This window comes from Platalea leucorodia (genome assembly GCF_965183815.1).
Source record: "Platalea leucorodia genome assembly, chromosome: 7".
Lineage (NCBI taxonomy): Eukaryota > Metazoa > Chordata > Aves > Pelecaniformes > Threskiornithidae > Platalea > Platalea leucorodia.
Window position 1 is genome coordinate 45718725 of NC_138829.1, and position 24172 is coordinate 45742896.

The 24172-nt window shown below is 47.6% G+C and overlaps 3 protein-coding genes across 6 annotated transcripts in view; all 3 read right to left on the bottom strand.

Moving 5' to 3' along the window:
- Positions 1–1194: 1194 nt before the first annotated feature.
- Positions 1195–10513, bottom strand: PSMC3 (proteasome 26S subunit, ATPase 3). The gene is made up of 12 exons (XM_082317695.1): positions 10273–10513; positions 10063–10143; positions 5533–5658; positions 4671–4775; positions 4525–4587; positions 3930–4067; positions 3660–3803; positions 3286–3434; positions 2686–2782; positions 2392–2537; positions 2123–2204; positions 1195–2000 (listed from the first exon to the last, which is right to left on the bottom strand). Exons 1-12 carry the CDS (start codon positions 10297–10299, stop codon positions 1890–1892), a joined length of 1269 nt encoding a protein of 422 aa, XP_082173821.1. The 5' UTR covers positions 10300–10513; the 3' UTR covers positions 1195–1889.
- A 290-nt stretch (positions 10514–10803) lies between these two features.
- RAPSN (receptor associated protein of the synapse) lies at positions 10804–20410 on the bottom strand (the record flags this gene model as incomplete). The annotated part of the gene is made up of 8 exons (XM_082318706.1): positions 10804–10970; positions 11705–11904; positions 12535–12588; positions 15223–15345; positions 15481–15579; positions 15914–16072; positions 17370–17708; positions 20195–20410. 8 exons carry the CDS (start codon positions 20408–20410, stop codon positions 10898–10900), a joined length of 1263 nt encoding a protein of 420 aa, XP_082174832.1. The 3' UTR covers positions 10804–10897.
- Positions 17625–24172, bottom strand: part of CELF1 (CUGBP Elav-like family member 1) — a gene marked incomplete at its 5' end in the record, with an annotated part of 71693 nt that continues 65145 nt past the window's right edge. Inside the window, 2 exons of one of the 4 annotated variants that reach the window (XR_014228923.1) lie at positions 17625–17708; positions 23302–23422. Of the gene's footprint in view, positions 17709–23301; positions 23476–24172 lie in introns of all 4 variants that reach the window. The other 3 variants (XR_014228924.1, XR_014228925.1, XM_082318699.1) reach the window with 3 other exon arrangements.

Genomic DNA, 24172 nt, shown 5'->3' on the forward strand with positions numbered 1-24172 from the left:
GTGCGGAGAGCAGTGCCATAGCCGTGGAAATACCAGCCCGTGGGATGCTGCTACAGCCTCCAGTCGTGGACACGGACATTGCGAGTAACTCCAGGTTTGAATTATTGCCGATTTGCTTATTGATGGTTTAAGGGGAACAGTTCTTTTGATTTGTTTTTCTTCTGTTTACAAGGGATTAAGTCCAAGGCTGTGTCTTTTTTTGTGCTGTTTTTTGAACTGTACCTCCATGGTCCTGTTATTGTCCAGTTGTAAGGGATGTTTACGCACCAACTCTATTGCTGCAGGTCTGTGTAATTCAGACCCAAATTAGGGCAAGGAGCTACGTGAAGTTGGCTTGAACACTTTTGCAACAGGCGTGTCTAGTGTTGGCTCAGGCCATCATTTCCCAAAAGAACCTTGATCTAAGCCGAGGTTTAGGCCAAAGAATCAGCCCATTCTTAGTATTAATTCATTTAAATCAGAAATCTGTGCTATTCCATGCTGTAGTATCAGCTATTTACTCACTACTAAAGCTGCTTCCAAACGGAGCCGGCTGTAACCGAGCAGCAAGACTCTCAAAAAACTTACTGGCTTTAGGAAAGGAAGGGAAAGTTTTCCTCAGCTGCTTACGCAGGTAAGGTTACTCATTTGGCTAACTAACATACCCTTGTTTTTATGGGGAGATGTATGCAACACGCAGCTTATAACTATTCCACTAGAGGCCAGGGTATATTTCTGAAAGTATGTCACAGTTTGAGCTGCCAGGATCAACTTTCACCCCCCAACTAACTTGTGGGTGCAACTCCTGTTCTGTGAAAGGAGATGAGTAATTCTCCCTGAGCTCAAATAGCAGAAGATGTACAGCCCCTTCTAATATTAACGTCCAAAGGAACCGCAATGTATTTTCCTCAGGAACGCGTGGCTTCTGCTCACCTCACCACTCACCTCTTTCTAATGTCAAATGCCCCCTGAGCACAGCGTGTCGAGAACACGCACGCTCCGCTGGAACGAGCTCCCTCTCCAAACTGCGCAGTAAGGACCTTGGAACCAGCGCAAGTACTAGGCTAACTCAGGAACATCAGCCAAAGTACTTTGGGGTGCATTTTTCTTTCATTCATCTGTTCTTTCTTCCCTCACACCCCCGCCCCTCTCCCAAGTGTCCAAAAACTGCACAGGTAAAGATGAGATGGCCAGCATTTGGAGATGTTTACATTGTATTTAAAATACAATACAGTGGCATGTAAGATACTTAATGCTAAAGTCAGTGTATTTATGAAAAGTGTAATTTTTAAATGGAAGTTGTAATTCTCAACTGGCATTAAAAGTACTGAAAGACTTGCTCAGTGGATGAAACCTTGAATTCTTTCTGACTAATTACCAAACTGATTCACCAGAGAGCTCACATACATATCAGAAACGGTGTTGAAGGTTCCAGAGTTAAGTTTAAACAAGAAAGTTAAAACATCATTCATGCGTGAATCGTGATCACTTCTCCCTTGCAAGATGAGTGTTAGTTCAAAAGTTTCAAAGACCCTAGCAAAGCTGTACAGTCTGTTCACTGGCTGCACAGGTAAAAAGAAGGGATGCTGTGCGAGCTGCAGGTCATCAATTTCAAAGTACGCTTACTGCAGTATAACCTGTTGGTCCTCATCCAGAAGTAGCAGAGCAGGATTTAATCCAGTTCTAGCAGGAGGAGGCTCCAAAGGCAGCATGATGGGCACCGTGGACAGGAGGTTCTCACCTTCCCTTTTGCAGATGTAGAACCACCGAGCAAGGGCGACAGCCCCAACACATCACGGATTTGTTTTTAGAGGGAAAAAAACGCTTTATTTTTTCCAGACAGAAAGTAAGCGGTACAGTCCAGTCTAGTCCTGTCCTCTGCCAAGGCCACAACCTCGACTGGGCAGAGATCAGGCATAGTACTGCAGATTGGCTTTTTTCTTCGCTTGAACCTCCAGGATTCCCTCCATGTAGTCCTCGTGGGTGAGCTCTGTAGCTCCACGGCGGAGGGCAATCATCCCCTGCCCAATGAGACAGTATTTAGAGAGGGCATGTGAGCACCGCATCAGTTCAAAGTAATCACTCCATGCTAGCTTTCACATCTCCCTCCTATCAGCGCTGGCTGCCGCAGAGCAATACTTACCGCTTCAACACACACAGCCTTGCACTGGGCTCCATTGAAATCGTCTGTGCAGCGAGCCAGTTCCTCATAGTTCACATCAGGGCTGATATGAGCGAGAGGGGGGGAAAAAAACAGTCTGAGCACACGTACCAATAGAAGAACCAAGGCATGGAGCTTCCTTAAAACCCAACAGTGAGCTCTCAACAAAAGTGAGCGCCGGCCGCTCCACAGCCCTGAGGTACCGTCACGAGTGACAAACATAGCCCCAGAAGGCCATGCCTCTTCCATACCTGACATTCATTTTGCGTGAATGGATCTGCATAATTCTGGCTCTGGCCTCCTCATTAGGCATCGGGAACTCAATCTTGCGATCTAATCGTCCAGAGCGGAGCAAAGCTGGGTCCAAGATATCAACCCGGTTGGTTGCAGCAATCACCTAAGTAGAAGTAGGGTCATCAGTCTGAGGCACCTGGAGGACAGGCCTCTCCTCCCCAGGGATCCACCAAGCTTCTTCCCTGGACATTGTTTTCCATCCCCTGCTAGAGCGCCCCGGACCTCAGTAGCACTCTCTGCTAGACCCCAACCTTGACTTGTGTGTTGGGCTGGAAACCATCAAGTTGGTTAAGCAGCTCCAGCATGGTCCTCTGCACTTCCCGATCACCAGCCTTCTCGCTATCAAACCTGAGGAGGAAACGAGGGTAAAACCATCAGTGTGAGCCTGACCGCCCTGCCCCTATGTTTTTAATCACATAAAAAGGCAGAATGACTGCAGTTCACACTCCTTGGCCAAGGTCTCCCAAATTCCTCCTTGAAACTACAGGAAGTCCTACCTTGATGAGGACTGTGACTAGAGTAACTGTCAGCAGCAGCTAAGTCTTATTATGTCCTTAAGAGTTGGATGGGGCTAACGTTGTCAGGACCAAGTAGTAAATGAGGGCAAACGCCCCCACGTGCCTGATGCAGTTATCAGAAAACAGTTTTATACAGCAGCAGACCATCAGATAGGTCCCGAGTCTCGTGAACTTCGCTCATGAGCCCAAGGATTGTGGCAACTGCTATCTGTGACTGGCTTTACGCTCTGTTTCTGAATAGGCCATGCTTTAAGCTAGGCTCCCCTCACGTACACAGGCAAAGGGGGCTCCTAGGCAGCTCCCAAGAGCTTTGCAACACGGCCTACACCTCACCTTTTAGTGCCAATGGCATCCAGTTCGTCAATAAAGATGATGGAAGGAGCTTTCTCCTTGGCTAGAGCGAAAGCATCGCGTACCAGCTTAGCTCCATCGCCAATGAACATCTGCACAAGCTGTGGACCCGCAAGCTTCAGGAATGTAGCCTGGGAAGTGAAAGAGAATCCTATGCCTCGTTTCTCAGCAGCGTCAGTTCCAAGTACGACAAGAAGCCCTTAATTAAAACAAGCAAGCAAGCAAGCAAACCGACAAGAAAATCGCAGCCTTTGTAACACCAGCTTGTACGTACGACCCCTCTCCCCCTGGAGGTGTTCTTATTCTTTTTGAGGTAGTATTCTACAGCAGCACACGCTTTCAAAGGCTCCTTTTACCTTGGTCTGGGCAGCACACGCTCGAGCTAAAAGCGTCTTCCCTGTTCCTGGAGGCCCGTACATAAGAACTCCTTTGGGCGGCTGTATACCTAAGTTTTCAAATTTCTCCTTATGATTCATGGGCAGGACAATGGCCTCCACGAGCTACGGCAAAACAAAAATATTAATACATAAACCCATTCTACTCCACAGATCCAGGCTGCCTGCTTTGAGCTGAAGTTCAAAGACTGTTGTCCTCAGTCAGACCAGAAACTAAACATAAAGTATCACCTCTTGGATTTGTTTGTCCAGCCCCCCGATGTCACTGTACTGCTCTGTGGGTCTCTCATCCACCTCCATGGCTTTCACCCGTGAATCATATTCAGTAGGTAGAGTCTCCAGGATCAAGTACGAGTCTTTGTTCACTCCCTGTAAACACAAGTCCTTTGCTTTTAACAGGCCCTTCAGATAGCAATTAGCAAACGTGCAATCAAAGGCGATTCATCTTTGCGTCCCCAAGGACGCAGGACCAGCTTTGACACTGGCTCTCATCAAATCACCACAGCTTGGCACAGTGGACAACGCCACAGCTAACCTAGCGCATTTTAAAAAGAAGGGGCCCAATTTACTTACGATACAAAAGATTGGTTTTAGGAAGCTTACTAGGTGATAACCTAAATTTTCAGCACCTAATTATATGTACAAAGTCCCCCCCCAACTACTTTTCTATACTACAGGTATGACTGAACCCATAATATCTTATTAAAATTTTAGTACAGAAATGGTCTTGGAGAAATCTGGACAGATTTGTCTCCTTTCTGAAGGGCCAGACGTATGCGATTTTCTGGCCAACATTATATCTAAGAGTCACAACAGCATCACTCACCACAAGGTCTCCGGGCTTCAACTTCTCAGCATCAACCAACCCAATAACAGGCAGGAAATACGTCTGTAGGAAAGGAAGCAAAGTAAGCAAACCCAGCCGCGCTAGGATAAGCACTCCTCACGCCTAGCCGGGCACAGGGGTCTTACCTGGCGCGTAGAGGTCTTGATCACAGCACACTTGCCCTTCCTCTGGGAGTCCAGGTCGATGTTTGCTCCGTCCTCCTCCTGGTCATTGGGGTCAACATCCAGCAGCTGAAAACCGGAGTGAGAGATTTCATGATAATGTAACCAGGCCAGCAGGGTGACCACAGGATTTACGCTTCTAAATTACACTCAGTAGGAGAAACAAAACTTCCCATCATCCATCAGTAGTAGAATCCTGAAAGCATTAAAGCCCTCCTATAAAAATTAATTTCTTCCTTTCCTCATGAAGCAGCACACAATAGCATATAGAAAAACGCTATAAAGTCCAGAACAAAGTCGTAGCTAATGGCACCGATCTCTCCTCCCATTTCAGCAGCTCACATTAAGCCTTAAGTTCAGTAAGTCCTAAAACACCAGTACAAACCAACCCTCTTTTTTAAAAGTAGAAAAGAGTCAGCATTTTTAGCATATCAGCAAAGTTACTGAGTTACAAAAAGAATGTGATGTAGTAACAGAGCCACCACTTTTCCTTCACTGCCTCACAAGTTTCAGAGAGGAAGTACCAAATGTCACATGCCCAAGTCTACACTAAGCGAGGCCGTGTCCCCCTCTGACGGCTATGTTACGTACAGATGAACGGTAGCCGACACCTAAAGAACGACCCAGACAAGAAGTGGACAAGTGATGTGCACTTACAGCTCACAAACAAAACCAACAGAAAAAACTTAAAGTCTTGGCTCCGGAGCATCAGCAGTTTGAGAATATCCCATGTCTCAAATGACTGATGGCCTCCCCCGCCCTCCTCCCTCCTGGTTTATGTCGCACGCACTTCTCGCACTGCTGCGGAAGAGCGCACCGCTCTCACCTCAATAACGTTAGAGACAAGGTACGGCAGGGTTTTGTTCACTTTGATCTTCTCACTGTTCTCTTTGATCTTGTCTTTCATGGCCTGAAGCTCATGGGTCACTCTCAGTACTTCACTCTTCATGATCTGGGATCAGGATGCAGAAGAAAGAGATAAGAATAGCATCAGAAGACTAAGGCAAGATAAAGTTCACGCATTATTCTAAAAGTAAAACAGTTATAAAAACCTAAGTGAGGAAAGAGTGGGTATAAAGGGACGTGCAATATCAAAAGAGGAAAAGCCAGCAAATGATCCAAAATTGGTTAGGAATCAAGGCTACGCAGTCCACTCTGGTCTCCAACTAATCAATATCCCCAAGTAATTTCTTCACAGTGTCACTGGATAACCTTCCCCTGGTCAGTCCAGCAGCTTACAGGGCTGCAATACGACCTAGAGAAGGTTATGACCTAGATAAGGCAACTGTGTGGTCTTCCTTTTTAATATATAGGGATATGCAGGTAACTAGATATAGACACACGTGCATATTTATATGCATCCATGTACACAGACCCATTTTAAGGTTATGTTTTGCTGTGTTTAAAGAAGAATTGCGTGCCGGAACGCTGAAGCGATGACAAGCAATAGCATAGAACCAACAGCTAGAAAAACCCTAAACAGGAAGTATCACCCTAGAGAATCAAAGTAAACTGAAAGTACGAACGGGGAATGGCAGAATTGAGGCTCGTGTCTACTGAGAGCAGTGGGACTAGCAGCACCTTAGCAAAGAGACGTGCCACCACTGCTTCCAGTGGAACAAAGAGAAACAGAGGTGCTGCTTTCATAAAGCTGTTATGTTTGACAAGACCACACGTATCGAGACCTACATACGAGAAACAAACATATCAGCTGCCTCTGTAGGGGAAAAATACTTTTTGTTCTCCTTGAAAGTAAAAGCTTCAACACTGGAGTAGCATCCAGTACTTGTTCCCCACAAAGATAGCCAGGTCCTTTGGAAAACAATGGAACATGGGCTCATAGGAGAGCTGAGGTTGAGAGGGACCTCGGGGGTCTCTAGTTCAACCTCCTGCTCAAAGCAGGGTCAGCCGTGGGCTCTCACTGGGTTGCTCAGGGCTTTGCCCACCTGAATCTTGAAAACTTCCAAGGACAGAGACTATACAATTCCTCCAGAACAACCTGTTCCACTGTCTGACTGCCCTCACAGTGACGAGGTCATCTTCATACCCCTGTGGAATCTCTCATTTTTTCAGTTTATGACCAGTAATTTATAGTTTGAATTAACCTTGGCCTAGACTTTGATAAGATATAAAACCTTTCTATAGGAAAAAAAGAAACAAACCAAACATATATTAGTAGCACGACAGAAAGCTCAAATTCCTACATCTTTATAGAATTTTAACTTTTCTGAGGCTTTTACTGCTACTGTGGTCAACAGCTCAATGTCCAGATGGAGACTGGTGACAAGTGGTGCCCCTCAGGGGTCTGTATTGGGACCAGTACTGTTCAATATCTTCATCAATGACATAGTGGGATTGAGTGCACCCTCAGCCAGTTGGCAGACGACACCAAGCTGTGTGGTGCGGTTGACACGCCTGAGGGACAGGATGCCATGCAGAGGGACCTGGACAGGCTGGAGAAATAGGCCCATGTGAACCTCATGAGGTTCAACAAGGCCAAGTGCAAGGTCCTGCACCTGGGTCGGGGCAATCCCTGGTATCAATACAGGCTGGGGGATGAAGGGATTGAGAGCAGCCCTGAGGAGAAGGACTTGGGGGTATTGGTGGATGAAAAGCTGGACGTGAACCGGCAATGTGTGCTTGCAGCCCAGAAAGCCAGCCATATCCTGGGCCGCATCAAAAGAAGTGTGGCCAGCACCGGAGGTGATTCTGCCCCTCTACTCTGCTCTGGTGAGACCCCACTGGAGTGCTGCGTCCAGCTCTGGGGCGCTCAGCACAGGAAAGACATAGACCTGTTGGAGCAGGTCCAGAGGAGGGCCACAAAAATGATCAGAGGGATGGAACACCTCTGCTATGAGGAAAGGCTGAAAGAGCTGGGGTTGTTCAGCCTGGAGAAGAGAAGGCTGCGAGGAGACCTTACTGTGGCCTTTCAGTACTTCAAGAGGGCTTATAAGAAAGGTGGGGACAGACTTTTTAGCAGGGCCTGTTCCGGTAGGACAAGGGGTAATGGTTTAAAACTGAAATGGGGTAGATTCAGACTAGATATAAGGAAGAAATTCTTTACAATGAGGGTGGTGAAACACTGGAACAGGTTGACCAGAGAGGTGGTAGATGCCCCATCCCTGGAAACATTCAAGGTCAGGTTAGACGGGGCTCTGAGCAACCTGATCTAGTTGAAGATGTCCCTGCTCATGGCAGGGGGGTTGGACTAGGTGACCTTTAAAGGTCCCTTCCAACCCAAACCATTCTATGATTTTACTTACTCTAAGGGAAAACACCTATAAGAAAAGAAGTTCTGTACTCACCATCCAGCAGTAAGTACATTTATACCCAAGACTAAGGCGCCCAACACAGGTGTTTCTCAGCGCTGTCTGGCTGACGCCCACATACGTTTTCCTCCCTTTCCTGGTTAGTCACACAGTTTGAAAACAGGCAGCCTGTGACCCCCACTGAAGTGAGTGCAGCACCAAATGGTCTCAGGAGAACTGGTTACACCTGAAGTGGCCTACGTGATTCTGTTCAGCGGGGAAATCCACTCTCCTCTAAAAAACTGTCTTTTTAAAACTCTTGATGCCTAAGCATAATGCTGTGCTGTAACACATACTTATTCACAGGACAGAACTATTACAGGAGCCAATACAGAATCTGTTACATAAAAATGCAAAAAAAATAGAAATTTGATTTAATAAACACAGTCTGGGAAACATTCAAGGAAAACTGCATGAAGGGAGGGTGCCAATAAACATTTCTTCCACCTCAATTATGATGCTCTTACTATAAAATAGAGAAGGCTGCTTTTACTCCTTACTGTATTCTACAATTTAAAAATAAGGCACACATTTATCTTTGCTGTCTTTAAAGAATAAGAAAGTATGTTCATAAGTCAGAATTACTTGTGGAGCCTGAAGCAGTAGGATGAAGTTGCTCTGTAGAATATATGAAATAATTTATCTCAATATTACTAACGTCAAGCAGTAGAGACAAACTTATACTGAAGTTGTAAGTGCTCTCTTATGCGAAATGCATCTGTCTTGGGACAGGTCGACCCAGGCCGGTCCTATTTAACACCTCTATGAATAACCTAGACGAGGGGATGGAGTGCACTCTTGTCATGTTTGCAGATGACGCCAAACTGGGGGGCACAGCCTCTGTGCTCAAGGGCAAGGCTGCCACTCAGAGGGACCGTGGGAGACTGGAAGAACAGGCATACAGAAACCTTATAAAATTCAAGGACAAATGCGAAGCCCCGCACCTGGGAAGGAGAAGCACCTTGCAGTGACACAGGCTGGCGACTGGCTGGGGAGCAGCTCTGCGGAAAGGGACCTGGGGGTCTCTGTGGACAATAAACTGAACGCGAGCCAGCCACGTGCTCTGACAGCAGGGGTGGCAAACAGCATCCTGAGCTGTGCTAACAGGAGTGCAGCCAGCAGATGGAGAAAAGTGATCAGCCCCCTTTACTCAACACTTGTTAGATCCTATCTAGAGCGCTCAGTCCAGTTTTGGGCCTCCCCATACAGCAAAGACGGTGATAAACTGGACTGAGTTCAGCATAGGGCCACCACGATGGCCAGGGGGCTGTGAGAAGCTGGCCCTGTGAGAAGCAGCTGAGGGAAGCGGGCTTGTTCAGCTGGAAAAGAGAACTGCTGGGGAAGGTATCAAGAAGACAGAACGAGACACTTCGCAGCAGTGCACGGTGGGCAGATGAGACAACAAAGCCTGAAACAAGAGAGGTTCAGGCTGTACGTAAAGCAAATTTTTATCCTCAGGAGGACAGTCAAGCAGTGGCACAGAACGCCCGGAGAAGTGTCAAGATCCAACCGGATAAAGCCCTGAGCAGCCTGGGTTAGGGCTGACCCGGCTTGGAGCAGGAGGCTGGACTAGAGATCTTCTGAAGCCCCTTCCAGCCTGAATTACCCGATGATCCCACCTCACCCGGGCCATGGAACTGCCCCCCCCTCCCCTGCACCTACGAGAGCTGGGAGGACTTGTGTCCCTTCAGCTAAAGCATCCAGGCTACTAAGGCTCCGTAGAACAACCGTCCCCTCAGCTTCCCCCGGCCCCAGCTCTTTCACCGGCTATTTCTGCCGTCCCTTCGCGGCTTACTGTTCCTCAGTCTACTAAATCTCGACCTGGCTCCCTGCATCTTGTTTTTCACTGCCCTCGGCTCTGCCCCCGGGACTGTGCTAAGCCCGGCCCCCCCCCAGCACCAGCAGCGCAGGGCTCCCGAGGCCGGCGCCGCCGCGGGCTGACGGCCCCGCTCCGCGCCCCGGCCCCGCTCCGCGCCCCGGCCCCGGCCCCGCTCCGCGCCCCGGCCCCGGCCCCGCTCCGCCCGCGGCCCCCGGCCCGCGGCCGCCACCTTGATCTCGCTGTCGAGGAGGCGCGTGCGCTGCACGATCTCCTCCGTGGACATCTTCAGCACCTCCTCGCCGACGCCATCCTGCGGGGGCACAACGGCAGCGTCACCCTCGGCCCGGCCCGCGCCTCGCCCCAACCCCGCCGCCCCCCGCCCCGCCACCGCACCCCCGCGCCCGGCGGCGGCCCCCGGCCCGCGGCCCCGGCCCCTCACCTCCGACTCATCCCACACCGACGCCATCTTTCACCCAGCCAGCGAGCGAGCGCGCGGCGCGGCGGATTCCGGGCGGCAGATTCCGCGCTCCGAGCCCCGGGGAGCAGGGCGGGAGGCGGCGGGACAGGCGGCTCCGGGGCCCCGCGCCCCCCCCTCTTCCTCGGCGCCCCGCCGCGGCCGCCGCCCCTCCGCCCCCGCCGCCCGGAGAGCGGCCCGAGGGATCTGCCGAATCTGCCGGCGGCGTGCTGAGGGGAAGCCGCCGCGCAGGTCACGTGCCACCGGCCAAATCTGCTGAGTGATGGCCCCGCCGCCATCTTGGTGCGGGGCAGGGGCGGGGCCCGGCGGAGGCGGGACGGAGCGCGGCCGCCCCCCCTCGCCCCCCGCCCCCCCGCGAGGGGCCGCCGCGCGCAGCCCGGTGGCGGAGGCGGGCGGTCTCGCAGCGACACCGTTTATTGCAGTCAGTCCCCGTACAGAGGAGAGGGGCCGGGCCGGGCCGGCCACGGGGAGGGGAGACCGAGAACGCCCCCGCCGCCCACCCCAGCCCCGCGGCCGCCGGGGCCGCCAGGCGCAGCCCGAAGGGCCCCGGGAGGCGCGGGGGGCCCCGCAGGCCGAGCCCCACGGGCGGTCAGACGTAGCCGGGCTTCACCGACAAGCGGCGGCAGTTGGGGCAGCCCCGGGTCCCGTTGGTCTGCAGGCACCTGCAAAGGGAGGAGGTCGTTTGGGGGGGCCCGGCGTCCCCCCGCGCCGCTCCCGCCGTACGGCGGCCGCGTGGCGCGGGCACAGGCACCCCCCGCCGTGGGCAAGGGCCTGATGGCGGGCTCCGCCACGACAGCGAGCTCCGGTGCTGCCGGAGACAAACGCCCAGGGCTCCTCGGGCGCCTCCCGCTGCCCACTAGTTTTATCCTAATTTTGGTATCTTGGTGGGGCTGTGTTTTTAAATTCTTAGTTTTCAGAACCAAGTGTTTCGTGACACTCATGTTTCTTCTAAAAATAAAATGATGGTACGGCTACCTTCTTTCATGGCAGCAGCACAATAACAGACTGAACGCCTCCTTCACCTCAGTGTACCGCTAGACAAGAGAGAAAGGGGGGGATGCAGGGCAGAAATCCCAGCTGCCCCTGGGAGCGAAGAACTGATTCCCCAAGAGGAATTAAATAAGAATCTGTGAACTGGGCTAAGCACCTACAAAGTGAGGACATTGGTGAGCAACCATTTAGAGGACAGAAGTGGGAACGGGATGGATATTACGGCTAAACCTCACCCCCCAAGGCCATGAGATTCACGACACCACAACGGGATCCTGCAGGGCGCAGGCAAGCAGGACAAAGACCTGGGGAACAGCATGCATAGGACCGTCCTACTCTGGGCACGAACAGCTCTTTCCTGGGACTAATGTCATGACAAAGATCTTTAGTACTTCCAGCTCATTACTTTAAGTGGAAGAAGTGGGAGCAAGGCAGCGCCTGGAGCTGGTTGTTCTTCTCCCCAATGGACTCTCCACACATGCCACAGTACAGCTCCATCTCCTCCACGCACTCATGGAACTTCACTACATGGTCACGCAATTCCCGCTGCTGCCCCTTTGTGCGATAGATCCTTTCACACAGGCAGTGGAGCTTCAGCAGGCCAAGCTGCGCGTGAAGGGCAGAAACACAAGAAAAGTGAACAACAAGGTGAAGACAGACCAGTAACAGGAGGAGTGGAAACCACTACAGCCCCATCAGCCAGCTAGAGAAACATCAGCACAGACAGCTGCCGGAGGGATAGGAGCGGTCATGAGGACATTTGGTCTCTCAGCACTTCCTGCCACTAACCCTGCTTCTCTGTATCGCAAAAGGGGCACCAGGTTTGAGGCACTCTGCAGCTCTTGGATCAAGATGGTTTTCCTGAGCTATCCATGACATACACGGTAGTTCACTTCCCTTTGCCTCCAGCTGCTGCTCAGGGCAATAATATTTTTCAAGGAGAAACTGCTAATCCTCTAGCTCTCTGCTTGTTTCATACCCCGTTTTCACTGCTTCCCATTCCCTGTTATTTATCCCACCGTGACTCCTCCCTCACTTTTCAGACTTGCACACTGATGATCATCTGTGCAACTGCCCACAGCTAAACACTTCACAACAAAGCAAGTCCCAAGCATTGACTGGTTAATACAGACACGTTAATAAGCAATATAAAGTCTGGATACTTCAACGCTTGGCTTCTTAAGTTGCCTGACAGAAGACTACGGACAGTGCTGAAGAGAAGCTGTAGGATCCTACCTTGTTCCCTAGTCCCTCTGCCAGCTCCTGTGCCTTTTCAATGCTTTCCAGAGCCTGTGAATGGAGAGCATGCATCATCAGTTCTCAGTCTGATATATCAAAACCAGACTTGTATGAATGCCCTATGGGAATTATTAAAACAAAGAGGTAAAGAGGTACAGAGTAGAATTTGGATAAACAAGCATCACTGCAACTCTGGAGATGCAAGATAGCTGTCTGGCAGATTTCCCTCCCCTCCCAAAAGTTCTTCCATAAGAAAAGCTTGGTTTCTGAAAGACCACAAATAATCCAAGAGCTACATTTCTATTCCAGCCACGCAGTGCACAGTAAGGGTATGATGTTGACAGAGGCTGGTGTTTCCAAGCAGAGAGAATACAGACTTATTTAAACTCAGTCACACATGCTCATTGAGGTTGGGATGAAGCACAAGCAAAGCAAGCCTTTTCCCCATCCTACCCTACAGGCTCAATAATCGCTGGGCAATTTCACTTGTACAAGAAGGGAGGAAAGGGATCAGCACCACCAACACACCACGCTCTTCCATTTTTTCCCTGCTGTTCATATATCCACTTTGTCCTACTTACACATGGTGTGATGTAGGAGTGTGCTGCTATCCATCTTTTTCAATCTGAAGGAAAGTATTTAGCATAGCAGCTGTTATACCCAAACGAGTCCCTGCTTTCCCCTAGATGCCACAGTGTTCCTCACTGTTCTGATTATCAGTCTCTGTTTTCCAGAACTATTGAGATCTGCTTCAGATCGGTCCAGGGGGAAGAAGAGGTCTTCCTTCTGATGTGGTAGTTTTCAGGAGGAACATTATAAAATTTCTACCCTATAATTTGGCATTACTGCTATTCTAGGAGAAGAGGACCAGATGAGAGGAAAGAATGCCCTTTGAATGCAGAGGAGATGGCATTAGACCTGCGGTGGCAGCAACAGCCTAGGATAAGGAACTTGTAGAAGAGGGAAGCAGGAACTGAAGGCTAGCAGGTAGAATATAACTGAGAGCTGTGCCTAGGAACAGAGACTGTGTACTGGAAACCCCTGAAATTAATGACCGGGACTAAGAATCAAAAGTGAAGCATGTGGGGTGGGGGAAGAGATGCTGACAAGTCCAGGGGACAGTTTGTCTTGGACAGGAATGTGAGACTGCACAAGTGTTTGGGCAAGCAGGCTGTGACAGCAGCCTGGGAGGATCTGCAATAGTATTGACTACATGCAAATGAAAGGAAACGGACTAACTGGCCGAGGACACCAGGAAGATGGAGGAAGCTAGGACAAGAATAGGGAATCTGCAAGTGGAAAGTTAGCAAACTGCTTTATTAAGTAACTGATATTAGGATGAGTAGCATGAGAAATGGAAACTGGGACTGGCAAGTTGAGGAACAGGCCTGGGTGAGTATTCAGGGCTGTGACACTCAAGGAGGTCACATTTGGAGCGATGGGCATAACGTCCTTGACCCACCAGGGCAGACTTCCCTCTAATGCCTGGAACAGAATACAAGATTCATCTATTCATTCTCTTCTTTTGCGGGTTTTGGTGAGTTTAGGACTCTGTGCTAAGCCCTCACCAGGCTCTCACAGGTGAGAGCTGCTTGTAATATCAGGGGGTGGCAATGGCTGGAGGTGGGATCAGTGGGTGTAGAGCTTTGATGAGTGCTCTGAACATTCTCTTATGTAGAGGCCTACCTGCTGTGTCCTGTCCCATTCTTTTGAATATGGGATATGAGGCTGGGAAGGGATTACACTGAGGAAAGCTTTTAAGTCCACAGTTTCTTCTTCCATTGCAAATGTAGCGTTTACTTACTGAGACTGCAAGGTGTATCTCGCCCAACTGATTCACTGCTGTAGGCAACTCAGATTCTGACAGCACCTTGAACTTGTCTTTTCTGACAGACACGTACTTGATTTCCTAATATCTGGGATGCTTCGTTTGAGCTGAAATTCTGTGTGTCTCACATGAGTGATAAGAGTGAGTCTTCATCCTATCTACACCCAAACCAGCATCCTGATGTGGCACTGTGCAGGCATTCCAGGTTGTTCAGCACTAGTTTAAGGCCAACCTTTGAGCATCTCATTCTGCAGCCCAGTAATGCTTCTGCAGCGCAGTCTGCTGCATCTAGTGCAATCTGGATTTTAACACACGTACACTGCCTAAGCACTTTCAAAATAAGTAACGTCGTCCCTTTGTACTACATTGATCAGTTGTCTATTCCCAAATGATTTTCTGCTCTCATTTCTGTTTCACATCACAGTTTATATACCTTCAAAGTTTCTTTAGGAATTTGATGCCACGTTTGTCTGCAAAGCACGTGGTGGAGCTGTAGAGCTGCCTAAACATCATCACTATCACAACAGTGAGCTTAGTCACATAGCTAAATGGCAGGAGTAGGCTTCCTTCCCTCAGTGCTGGTTTCTCAGTGTAGTGCTTAAAGTCATCAGGACTGACTGATGAAACAAGCCTAGAAGTTAGCAGTCTGACTCAGAATGGATGTTCATACTGTTAGTAACAAATTCCTGGCTGAGAGGGACCATTCGGAGCAATGTAACTGTACAAGCCACAGACCTTGCTGGTAGAACCAAGGGGTACGGGTCTCTACTGCACTTTGATGGGCGTACGGTTCAGAAAAAGCCTGTATGCTCTAATCTTGTCTAACAAACTTCTGTAGAAACAAGTTTGTAACTGACCTTGTCCAGCTCCTTCTGGATCATCCAGCACTTAGTCATTCCTAGCAGCACCTGGATCAGGCCCAGGCGGTTTCCAATCTCTGTCATGATGCTCATGGAGGAATCATAGCGAGGAAACGCTGTCTGCAGAAGCAGGGAGGAAAACACATGTTTTGCTATGGCTTTTTTTTTTCTATGGCTTTTTTTTTTTTTTCCTATGCCTGCTTTTCACACCCTCTTGCTATCCCCTCTGTCCTTCCTGGCAGGAAGGAGCTGTACCTGCACGTCTTTGCGACTGCGATGGATATCTGCAAAGCACAGCAGACACAGCGCTTGCAGAGGCCGGTCACCATGCTGCAGGGCAATCTTCATGGACTCCTGAAAGAAATTGTCTTTGGTCAGTAAAAGAGCTTGTTCAAAACAGCAGGGCTGGGACTGTGCACTCCAGCCGCTGAAAGGTCAGCTCCAAAGAAATGGCACAATGTTTTCAAGGCACGTAAAGTCTTGTTCACGTGTTCGCAACCAAGGGCCATTCATAGACCCAAACTTCCGAGGCCCCTTGGGCTACTGAAACCACAGCTCTAAGACTGGGAGGCAGCAGAAACATCTAGTGTCAAGCGTGAATGCCATGATCTCTCTCTTCTCCCCGTCCTGTAGGCAAGATCCCCTTGCAGAGACCTCTGACAGCTCTGCATCTGCCTGCACCCTATACCTCACAGCAGTCCATAGCATCTGCCAAGCGCCCCAGCTTCCGATAGGCCACTGCCATGTGATACTGGCTCATTGCGCGGTACTTCAAGCTCCAGCCCTTTCCATAATCGTTCACCAGCTCAGCTGCTTTACATGGGAAGAACAAGGCTTTCTCGTAGTCCTGTAAGGCAGACAAGCAGACAGACAGCAGTTACAGCAAAAATAAAGCAATAAGAAAAGCAAAGAGAAAAGAAGCAACCATTTTTTATTTACTAACACTGCAACAGATAGCAGATTTCTGTACACCTTTCAATTGCTGCTGCTCCTTTCCACAAGCCATATTTCACTAGATGTTTTCACTGGATATCAAACTGTGGAAGGTGGAATTGCCATACACTGAATTCATATTACTCTCTGGGTTCAGGACACTGGGGCAATGACACAGCAAATGACTTTTATGTAGTATACCATCAGCTTTACTCCGCAGGAACCAGTTACCCTCCTCTATAACCAAAGGCTGAAAACTTTGTCTGCTCTTACATCATCTCTGCTTTCAACATCTACATGGAGCCCTCATGCTCTCCATATGGTGAGTCAGGAACTCCAAGAGGCGGGTTATCCATCATTGCAGGAAACAGGAAAAAAGAATCATGGCCTCACCAAATCCACAATAAGTAATAATATAACATATTTTGATTTTTAAGCATCTTTCAGCATTAAAAGCGTTTTAGAAAGAAATCTTATTTCACAATAAGTACGTAAAACTAATATCTAAATATTTAAAACCATTCTCAAGTAAGTTACATGAGACTGCAGAAATGAAAAAGTCCTTCTATTTTTTAACTCTCCAAGATGCACAAAGGAAACCACAACTTTTAAAATTTCCTTTCTCCCTTCTTATTCCATACCTTAAAAGTATCCAGCACAATATTCTTTTCTTTATTTTTGGTATTATGAGGGCAGTTTTCTGATAGTTTTCAACACTTCAGTTGGTGAGTCTTCCATTAGTAACAAAAATCAAGACTTTGTGAGGAAAACCTATTTGTTGCTGTTTGTAATAGAAGTTAGAAGTAGCAAATCACCCCCATCCTCAGTTCCTGCCTGGTTTTGTTCATGTAAATAGCTATTTGCCTGCAATAGTGGTAGAAATAGAGAATCCATGAGTTCTGGCTGCCAGCCCTGTGTGCAGACAGTACCTCCTCTGATATGATCTTCTTTGAAGCTAAGTTTGATCTTTTCAACACACAGGAATATTTGCAGCTGCTTCTGCTGGGCTATGTAAACATTACACTAATCCTCCCATCCTCGCTGTGAAGGAGAGTACTCAGTGATGATTTTACAAAGAAGAGATTTTAGCTTACAACACGCTCTCAGTACATCACTTTCTATAGCAAAGAAATAAGGTGAAATTCACACTATTTCCAGTTCTTCCCTGAATCCGTGAAACAATAACCCTTCCGTCCCTTAGGTTACCGCACCTTTATCTGGGCATAGAAGTTCCCGAGGCTGCAGCAGACTCGACACTCCAGCATCTTGTCATCGTTGTTGTGTGCATAGCGTAAAGCTTTCTCAAAGCACTCCAAAGCCTTCTGGAAAATGCTGAGGCCCAAGAAGGCATTGCCCATGCTGAGGCTCACCTGGCCATTCAGCTGCAGGCTCACGGTGGTACCCTGCATGTTCAGGCATGTCTTACAGTAAGAGATTGTTTTCTGGAATTCACAGAGTTTCTCATTGCTGCGAGCCAGGTTTAGGTAGCTCTCTGTAAGGTAATCCGGGTCTTCCAGCTCCCGTGCTGTGTCAATCTGTACCACTGCAAACTTGAAGTAGAAAAGACAGTGTTTATAACAGTGTGTAGCTTATTTAAATACAGCTCAAACACCCACAGAGTAGCACCCCGTACTGGAGGAGTGGCAGGGCAGAGAAGTCCAGCAGCACAGACTCAGAAGCATCGTATACAGCGAGCAGTTATCTGGTGGTTTAAAAGGCCCATGAGCGCTCTGAAGAAACCTCTCCCTCTCACCACACAGTCTCTGGGGCAAGGAAGATGAACTAGGCTGGCAGTTAGTGGAAAAAAGCTGTTAAATGGCCCTAAAGAGAAGCAGGTGAAGCAGGAAACATCTGACACAATGCAGCTCAGTTTTCTTTCACTCAGTTTAATTTATTCCACTTTCTCTGGAATTCTTAAGATATTAAAATACTCTATTAATAAAAGAAAGTAAGCAAGCTACTTCTTTCATCAATTTTTTACTAACAAATTGCAGTCTGAACAGCTTTTGTCCTATAACCTTCAGGATTCATTGCATGCAGTTCTCTTAAATGATTTGAAGCCTCTTTCTTTTAGACTGCAAACTCTTCTGAGCAGTGACTCTTTTGTGTTTTGTGATGAACCAAGCCCACTGCTGGCTTGAATTAATACCAGTAGCAAAGGTAAATATTTAGCGATTTTCTCAGTATGTGTTTTCATTTGAGATTATCAGTTAGGTTTACGGATAACAATTCCCCAAGCGCACCAATTACTTCCTTTTTATATAGTGGCAACAGATAATAATTTAAACTACTAGAACATTTTGCATTCTTCACAAAATAAAAACCCAAACCCAACCACAAATTGCGTATGTTTGGGTATATATGTTCTCAGTTTCCTTAGCACTTTAGGAAAGCTGTTATGTGGACCCAGTAATGTGCATTAGCTCACGCTTCCCCACATTCCCTTACCTTTGTACAAGTTCTTCATTATTTCCTGATTGCCACAGCCTCTTTCCTTGGTGTGAAGTACTTTTTCTCTCCAAAAGAGGTTGAGCATCATAACCCTTCTTAAATCACAGTTAATTTCATGCCTTTAATTCTGACCCCTTTTCTCATCTTATTTGCTCTCTCAATGGTTTATTGCTAAAGTTCTCCTTCCTCTATCTTCGATCACTCACGGTGTAAAAATCTTCAGTTTGACTGAAGCCATTTTTCCTTCCTAATACTGGGAAGAACTAAAATTCACCTACTCTGATCCCACTTTCTGTTCTCTTCTCAGGTAATAAATGTTCAGGTGTACTGAGCCTACTCCTTTGCCTGTTTCTTTTTTTCCATGAAACCTTCAGTATTTCCTTTGGGTAGCCACATCTTACCTTTTTTGCTTCTCTCTTCCCTAATCAGCCTGTTGTTTCTGCCACCACCTAATTCCACATCACTTACCAGAACTGTTTTTCTTCAAATGTTTTCCAAGTGTATTAATACCCCTCTTTTCTTCTTCATCCTAAGTATTTGGTTTTAAGATAGGGCTTTGACATGTGCATGGGTTTACTAGTAAGATGTGCCCCCCCCCCCTTCTAAACAGAGCTACCAAAAACTTTTCAATGAGATGTGGGCATGCCCTTCACGTTTTGTGCTAAATGCTGAATGATTACCCGTCTAGTAAGAGGTAACCAAAAATATCAGAACAAGAATATCAAGGCCTTTTAGCAAGACCCTATTTCAGGCTGGGATAGCTTCTTAAGACTATTACAACACCCTCTTGCCTTGTCTTCCCGATTCCTGAGTCACCCTCCCAAACACTGCCTGCTGCTCTCTATGTGCATCCTGTTACCTCTCAGATCCACACGTCAGCTTCTTTTTGTTCATTTAACCAAACATGTTTATCCTTGTGCTCTTGAAATGTAACTTCAGCTTCTTTTTACCACTCTTCCATCAAGCCCCATATCCTTTTTTCTTCTATGCTGTCCTGACAACTGTCAGACCCCTCCTGGAACGTCTCTCAACCCCCCTGCCAAAAAAGCACCCTCTTTCCCCTCTTAATCAGCCCCCTTGCAAACAAATAATTGCAATAAAAAAACAATGTAAGATCTAATATTAGATATCAAACAGCAGCTGAACAACAGGATAACAGACATGTCTCCACAAGACTGCTGCTTATTCTACAGAATCCGCTTGGAGATCTCTTTTTACGCTGACATACACACTGTAAACAGCGTTAAGTGGAGCAAAGGCCCTGTTTTCATACCTTGTTCTGAAGCCTAATAACATGGTGTGCCTCTATGTGGGCAATAAATCAAGAAAGGTCCCCATGATTAAGTGGAGAACCTCAATAACCTGGGAATCCTGAGGGGCCAGACCCAATGAAAAGTAGTGTGCTGTGTATCTTGTGGGCTGGAGCTACTGGTCACGGTGATTACGGCAGCCCACAATATGCACTCAATAGCTGGTATGTTTTACTATATACAAAAGAAAACCCCCAATTTCACATTCTGATCTCCAGCCTCTCTCCGTAGTGAGTGCGACACAACGGCATGCATTCATCTCCAGTTCGCCTTACCTTCAGCATATCTTTGTATCTGCCCATCTCTGCGTGAGCAGTGATGAGGCAACCCAAAACCCGAAACCTGCCAGCAGGATCCGCAGACTTCTCCAAAACCCTCATCCAGACTCGCAGGGCCTTTTCGGTCTGATTAGACTGGTAAAGATGGAGTCCTTTCTCTATCTGTTGCTTTGTCTGGTCCTGACCCATCTTCCATGCATTAAAAAGCCTCATACACCAACCTCTAAGGACAGCAAAAAGGAAGCGCATAGAAGAGAACACAACACAACATAAAATGCCCCAACAGAGGAGGGCAGGTTGTGTGCTCAGGCTTGGAGCCATAAAAGCCCAGCCATGTCAGAGGGCTGGAGTGGTGGTAGGCAATGGCAAGAAGTGGTTGCTCAGCACTGAACGTAGAATCCCAAATCCACTAGGCAAACGTCTTGCTCGCTAGGACTCCATCAGCGCATTCGCCGGTCCAATCCCGTAAACAAAGAGGAAAAGCACAACAGGGAGAGAAAGAGAAAAATCTCAAGCGACAGGAGTGAAACTCAATCTGAGCAGCCAGTGCTGGTCTCCTCCCCATTGGCTACAGCTGCGCCTGCCAGTCCGGCTCACGTGGCTCCCAGGAATGCTAGTCAGGCTACCCAGCTCCGAAGGTCACAGCGAGCCAACTGCCCACCCCTGCCCACCAGTATGCAGCTTATAAATACCCCAGGGAGAGACAATCAGCTGCAGTCACAGGCATGTCTCTGTTGTCTCTTTCCTCTCTCTCTGGCCATCCCCTTTTACAAGCACTGGTGGTGGTGGGCTAGCCGGGGAGGTAGCAGCCTCAGCTAGGATAGTAGCTTTAGGAACAATACATGCCTTAAAAAGGTATGAACTAGAAGGCTCCAGCATGCACATATGTGCAGTATTATACTTGCAACAATGTGCCTGATACTTTGCCAGGCACAAAATTCAGCTTCCCTTTTGAGGACCTCCGCTGGCAATATGGACTGTTTCTGTGGGCAAAGGTCAGCTCTGTCACAGATTTGCTGCAAATATGGCACCGACTTCTTAACTTCAGGGACAACGAGAAGCTAACCATGCTGAAAAACTTTGTTCATGCCTGACTGCTGCTCACTGCCATCAGGTACCTGTGACAGGCCTCCTAAAGTTTTCAACAGAAGTTGTCAAAGGCACTGCTGAAGTTCTGCATCCAGAACTTGCTGATCTTTTATGGTGAATGACAATAATGACTCAAAGCAACAGATTTCTGCACCTTCTGATTGCAGAAGAGGATTGTTAGCCCAATTAGAAGATAGCTTTAACTCTCCTACACACCTTTGAAAGAGTAAAAGTGAGACTCGTTCCTCTAGGAGTCAAGTTTCATACCCCCACTGATGTGCTGCATTTGTAATGGACCCAGTCTTGTTTATCTGTATATTTACTCTGTCCTTCATAAGAAGAGATACCAAACTTGGGGCAGGGGGAATGCCTCAGGGAAATCTAACGTTTTTCAGATACACAAGTCCCAGACACCTGTTTTGGGATCCTTCTACAGGCTCAAGAGAAGAAATGGCAATTCCGAGTTTTAACAACAGACCCACATGCAGAAGCAGGCATGTCTCCAGCTGCCTCCCTGCTTCTGTGTGAACTTGGTGGCAGCTCTTCCCCAGGCAAAGGTAAATACCAACACAATCATCTCACAGGCCACCAGCTGGACCATCCTGGCCCGTGTCAGGGCTGCCTAAGGAAACACAAACCCAAGGGAGCCTTCCTGAGCTAATACCCCTAAGGAATGCAGGACACAAAAGAATAAGGAACCACAGTCTTCCTAGAGGCTTTACATCATAGCAGTCATGATCTTAAGTGATTCCGTCCATACCTTTACCCAGAATTTCCTCAGAAAAATATTTTAAAAATAAAAGCATTTTAAATGGTAGAAAAGTCTTGCTACAATAAGACTGATTCTCTTTTGGGAGCTTATATACTCCATGATATTTGCATTACTAATTTAACATTGTTTTTCAGCGGTAACATGCTAGATGATGTTTCAGCATAGGCTGTGTACTCCCAAACTTTAGAAGTACTCCCAAACTTCAGAAGTAGAAACTGTGGAAAAATCTACAGAAGGCTTTAGAAAAGTAATGCTGAGGCACTGCTGGTTAATGTGCAAAAATCACTTCAGCAGCACTGTTAAAATTATTATCTAGATACTTTATAGATTTCTAGACTTCCATAAAAGTCTGATTTAGAATTAAAAAAAGTCTCTCCTCCCTGCAATAATTCTTATATGTCTCTCTAGAGATAGGTGGTGGGATGGACACGAGATGCAGAAGACCAATCCCCATGGAAAGCACTAGTAATGGTGAGGCCATCAGACTTCTGGACTTGGAGAAGTTAAGAGGCCAGGGACAGCAACCATTAGTCTGCTACACAGAAAGAACAAAGCCAGGACTCAAGAACGGGGAGAACAAAAATCGCATCATTCTTTGCTGGAGCAGACTACTTTGCAAAATTAACCTTCTGCAAGTAACCTGCCTGTAACTCAGACTCATCCTGATGCTTTTGGACCACTTCACCAAAGCACTGCTCCCCTCAGTATTCACTCTCGTATCCCACAAAGAATAGGCAAAGTGAGAAGAGGATTCCTTGCAGTCTGACAAAACCCATCTAACAGGGGGGAAATGATCTGTCCTGCATTTTGTTGATCACACTGTACTTCGTTGCTTTTGAGTTCTCCTGTGAAACAGTGCTTAGTCTCTTAAGAATCAACTCACAACTCGCCTACCGAGATAAAAAAAAACTTACCCTAGTAAAATAAGGGCTAGAACCATCAAGTTCAAATTGGTCATTTTCAAAAAGCAGAGACATACTCTGATATGAAACATACCACTTTGAGCCCAATGCAGCTGCCTAAATAAGGAGGCGTAAATGGGTAGAATCGCCAAGACACTGACTCCCTGTGCTGCTTCGAGAAAGTAATGGCAGAGTGATCATCCGTCTGTGGCTCAAGACAGCTCTAGCTCGAGCAAGATTCAAGTATGGCTTCTACAGTAAGCGATCCACAGTTTCTTCTCAGGAACTGCAGATAAGTAAGCCTGCAAGGTGCATGGAAACACCAAATAGGGGAATCTCACCTGTCACGCAGTGGAGCTATACACGCAGCGTAGCTAATCACGTAGTCACTTCTTCAGAGTGACCACACTGAGCTGCTTGTCCTCCTCCACATTGCTCTTCGTAATGTATCCCCGGTGACTCCTGGCCATATGAAGACAGCAGAACATGGCTGGTAAAGTCAGGAAGATTGGAGACTGGAGTCAAAACAAGCAGTGAAAGGTGGAGGTGGACGTGAGAGGAAAAAAAAATTTCCCCTAAGCATTCAACATCAGGACTTAATCTACAGGTTTGTGTATTTCCTACTGATGTTGATAAATGTAACAAGTCAAGTGAAATGCTGATTATTTCCAGATATTAATACACTAGCTCTTATTTGTAGTTTAATTGTCTATTGATTTGTGATAGCCTTTTAAATTAAAGAAAAAACCTTCAAAAAAATAAAAAAGCCACCTACCCCAAGGGATCTAGTATCAGTTCTGTAAGATGCAACTGACAGAGCATAAGATGAGGACAGCCAACTTTTTGCACAAGCAGGAATTTTCCATCCTGCCTAAACAAACCCTTTTTCTGATTCAATTGTTTCTCTCCATCCTTCACCTCAGACATATCTGAACCGAAATCTCTCCGGCCTCCCTTCTCAACAGCTGCAAATTAACTGCAGGGATCCCGGCATACTCTGCAACAGGTGGCTCAGCGCCTCACTTCGCAATTGGTGCACTGCAGGGAAAGGAACGCTGCACTGAATCCCGACGCTTGCAAGTGCTCTCAGATTTACAGTCATGTAGGAAGTAATGGGGTGAAACAGAGTATGCCAGATAACAGAGGAAAAGGACATGGAGGAGAAACATAGCTGCCCTGAAAACGCTTGCAGTCTCTGAGATGCAAGACAGC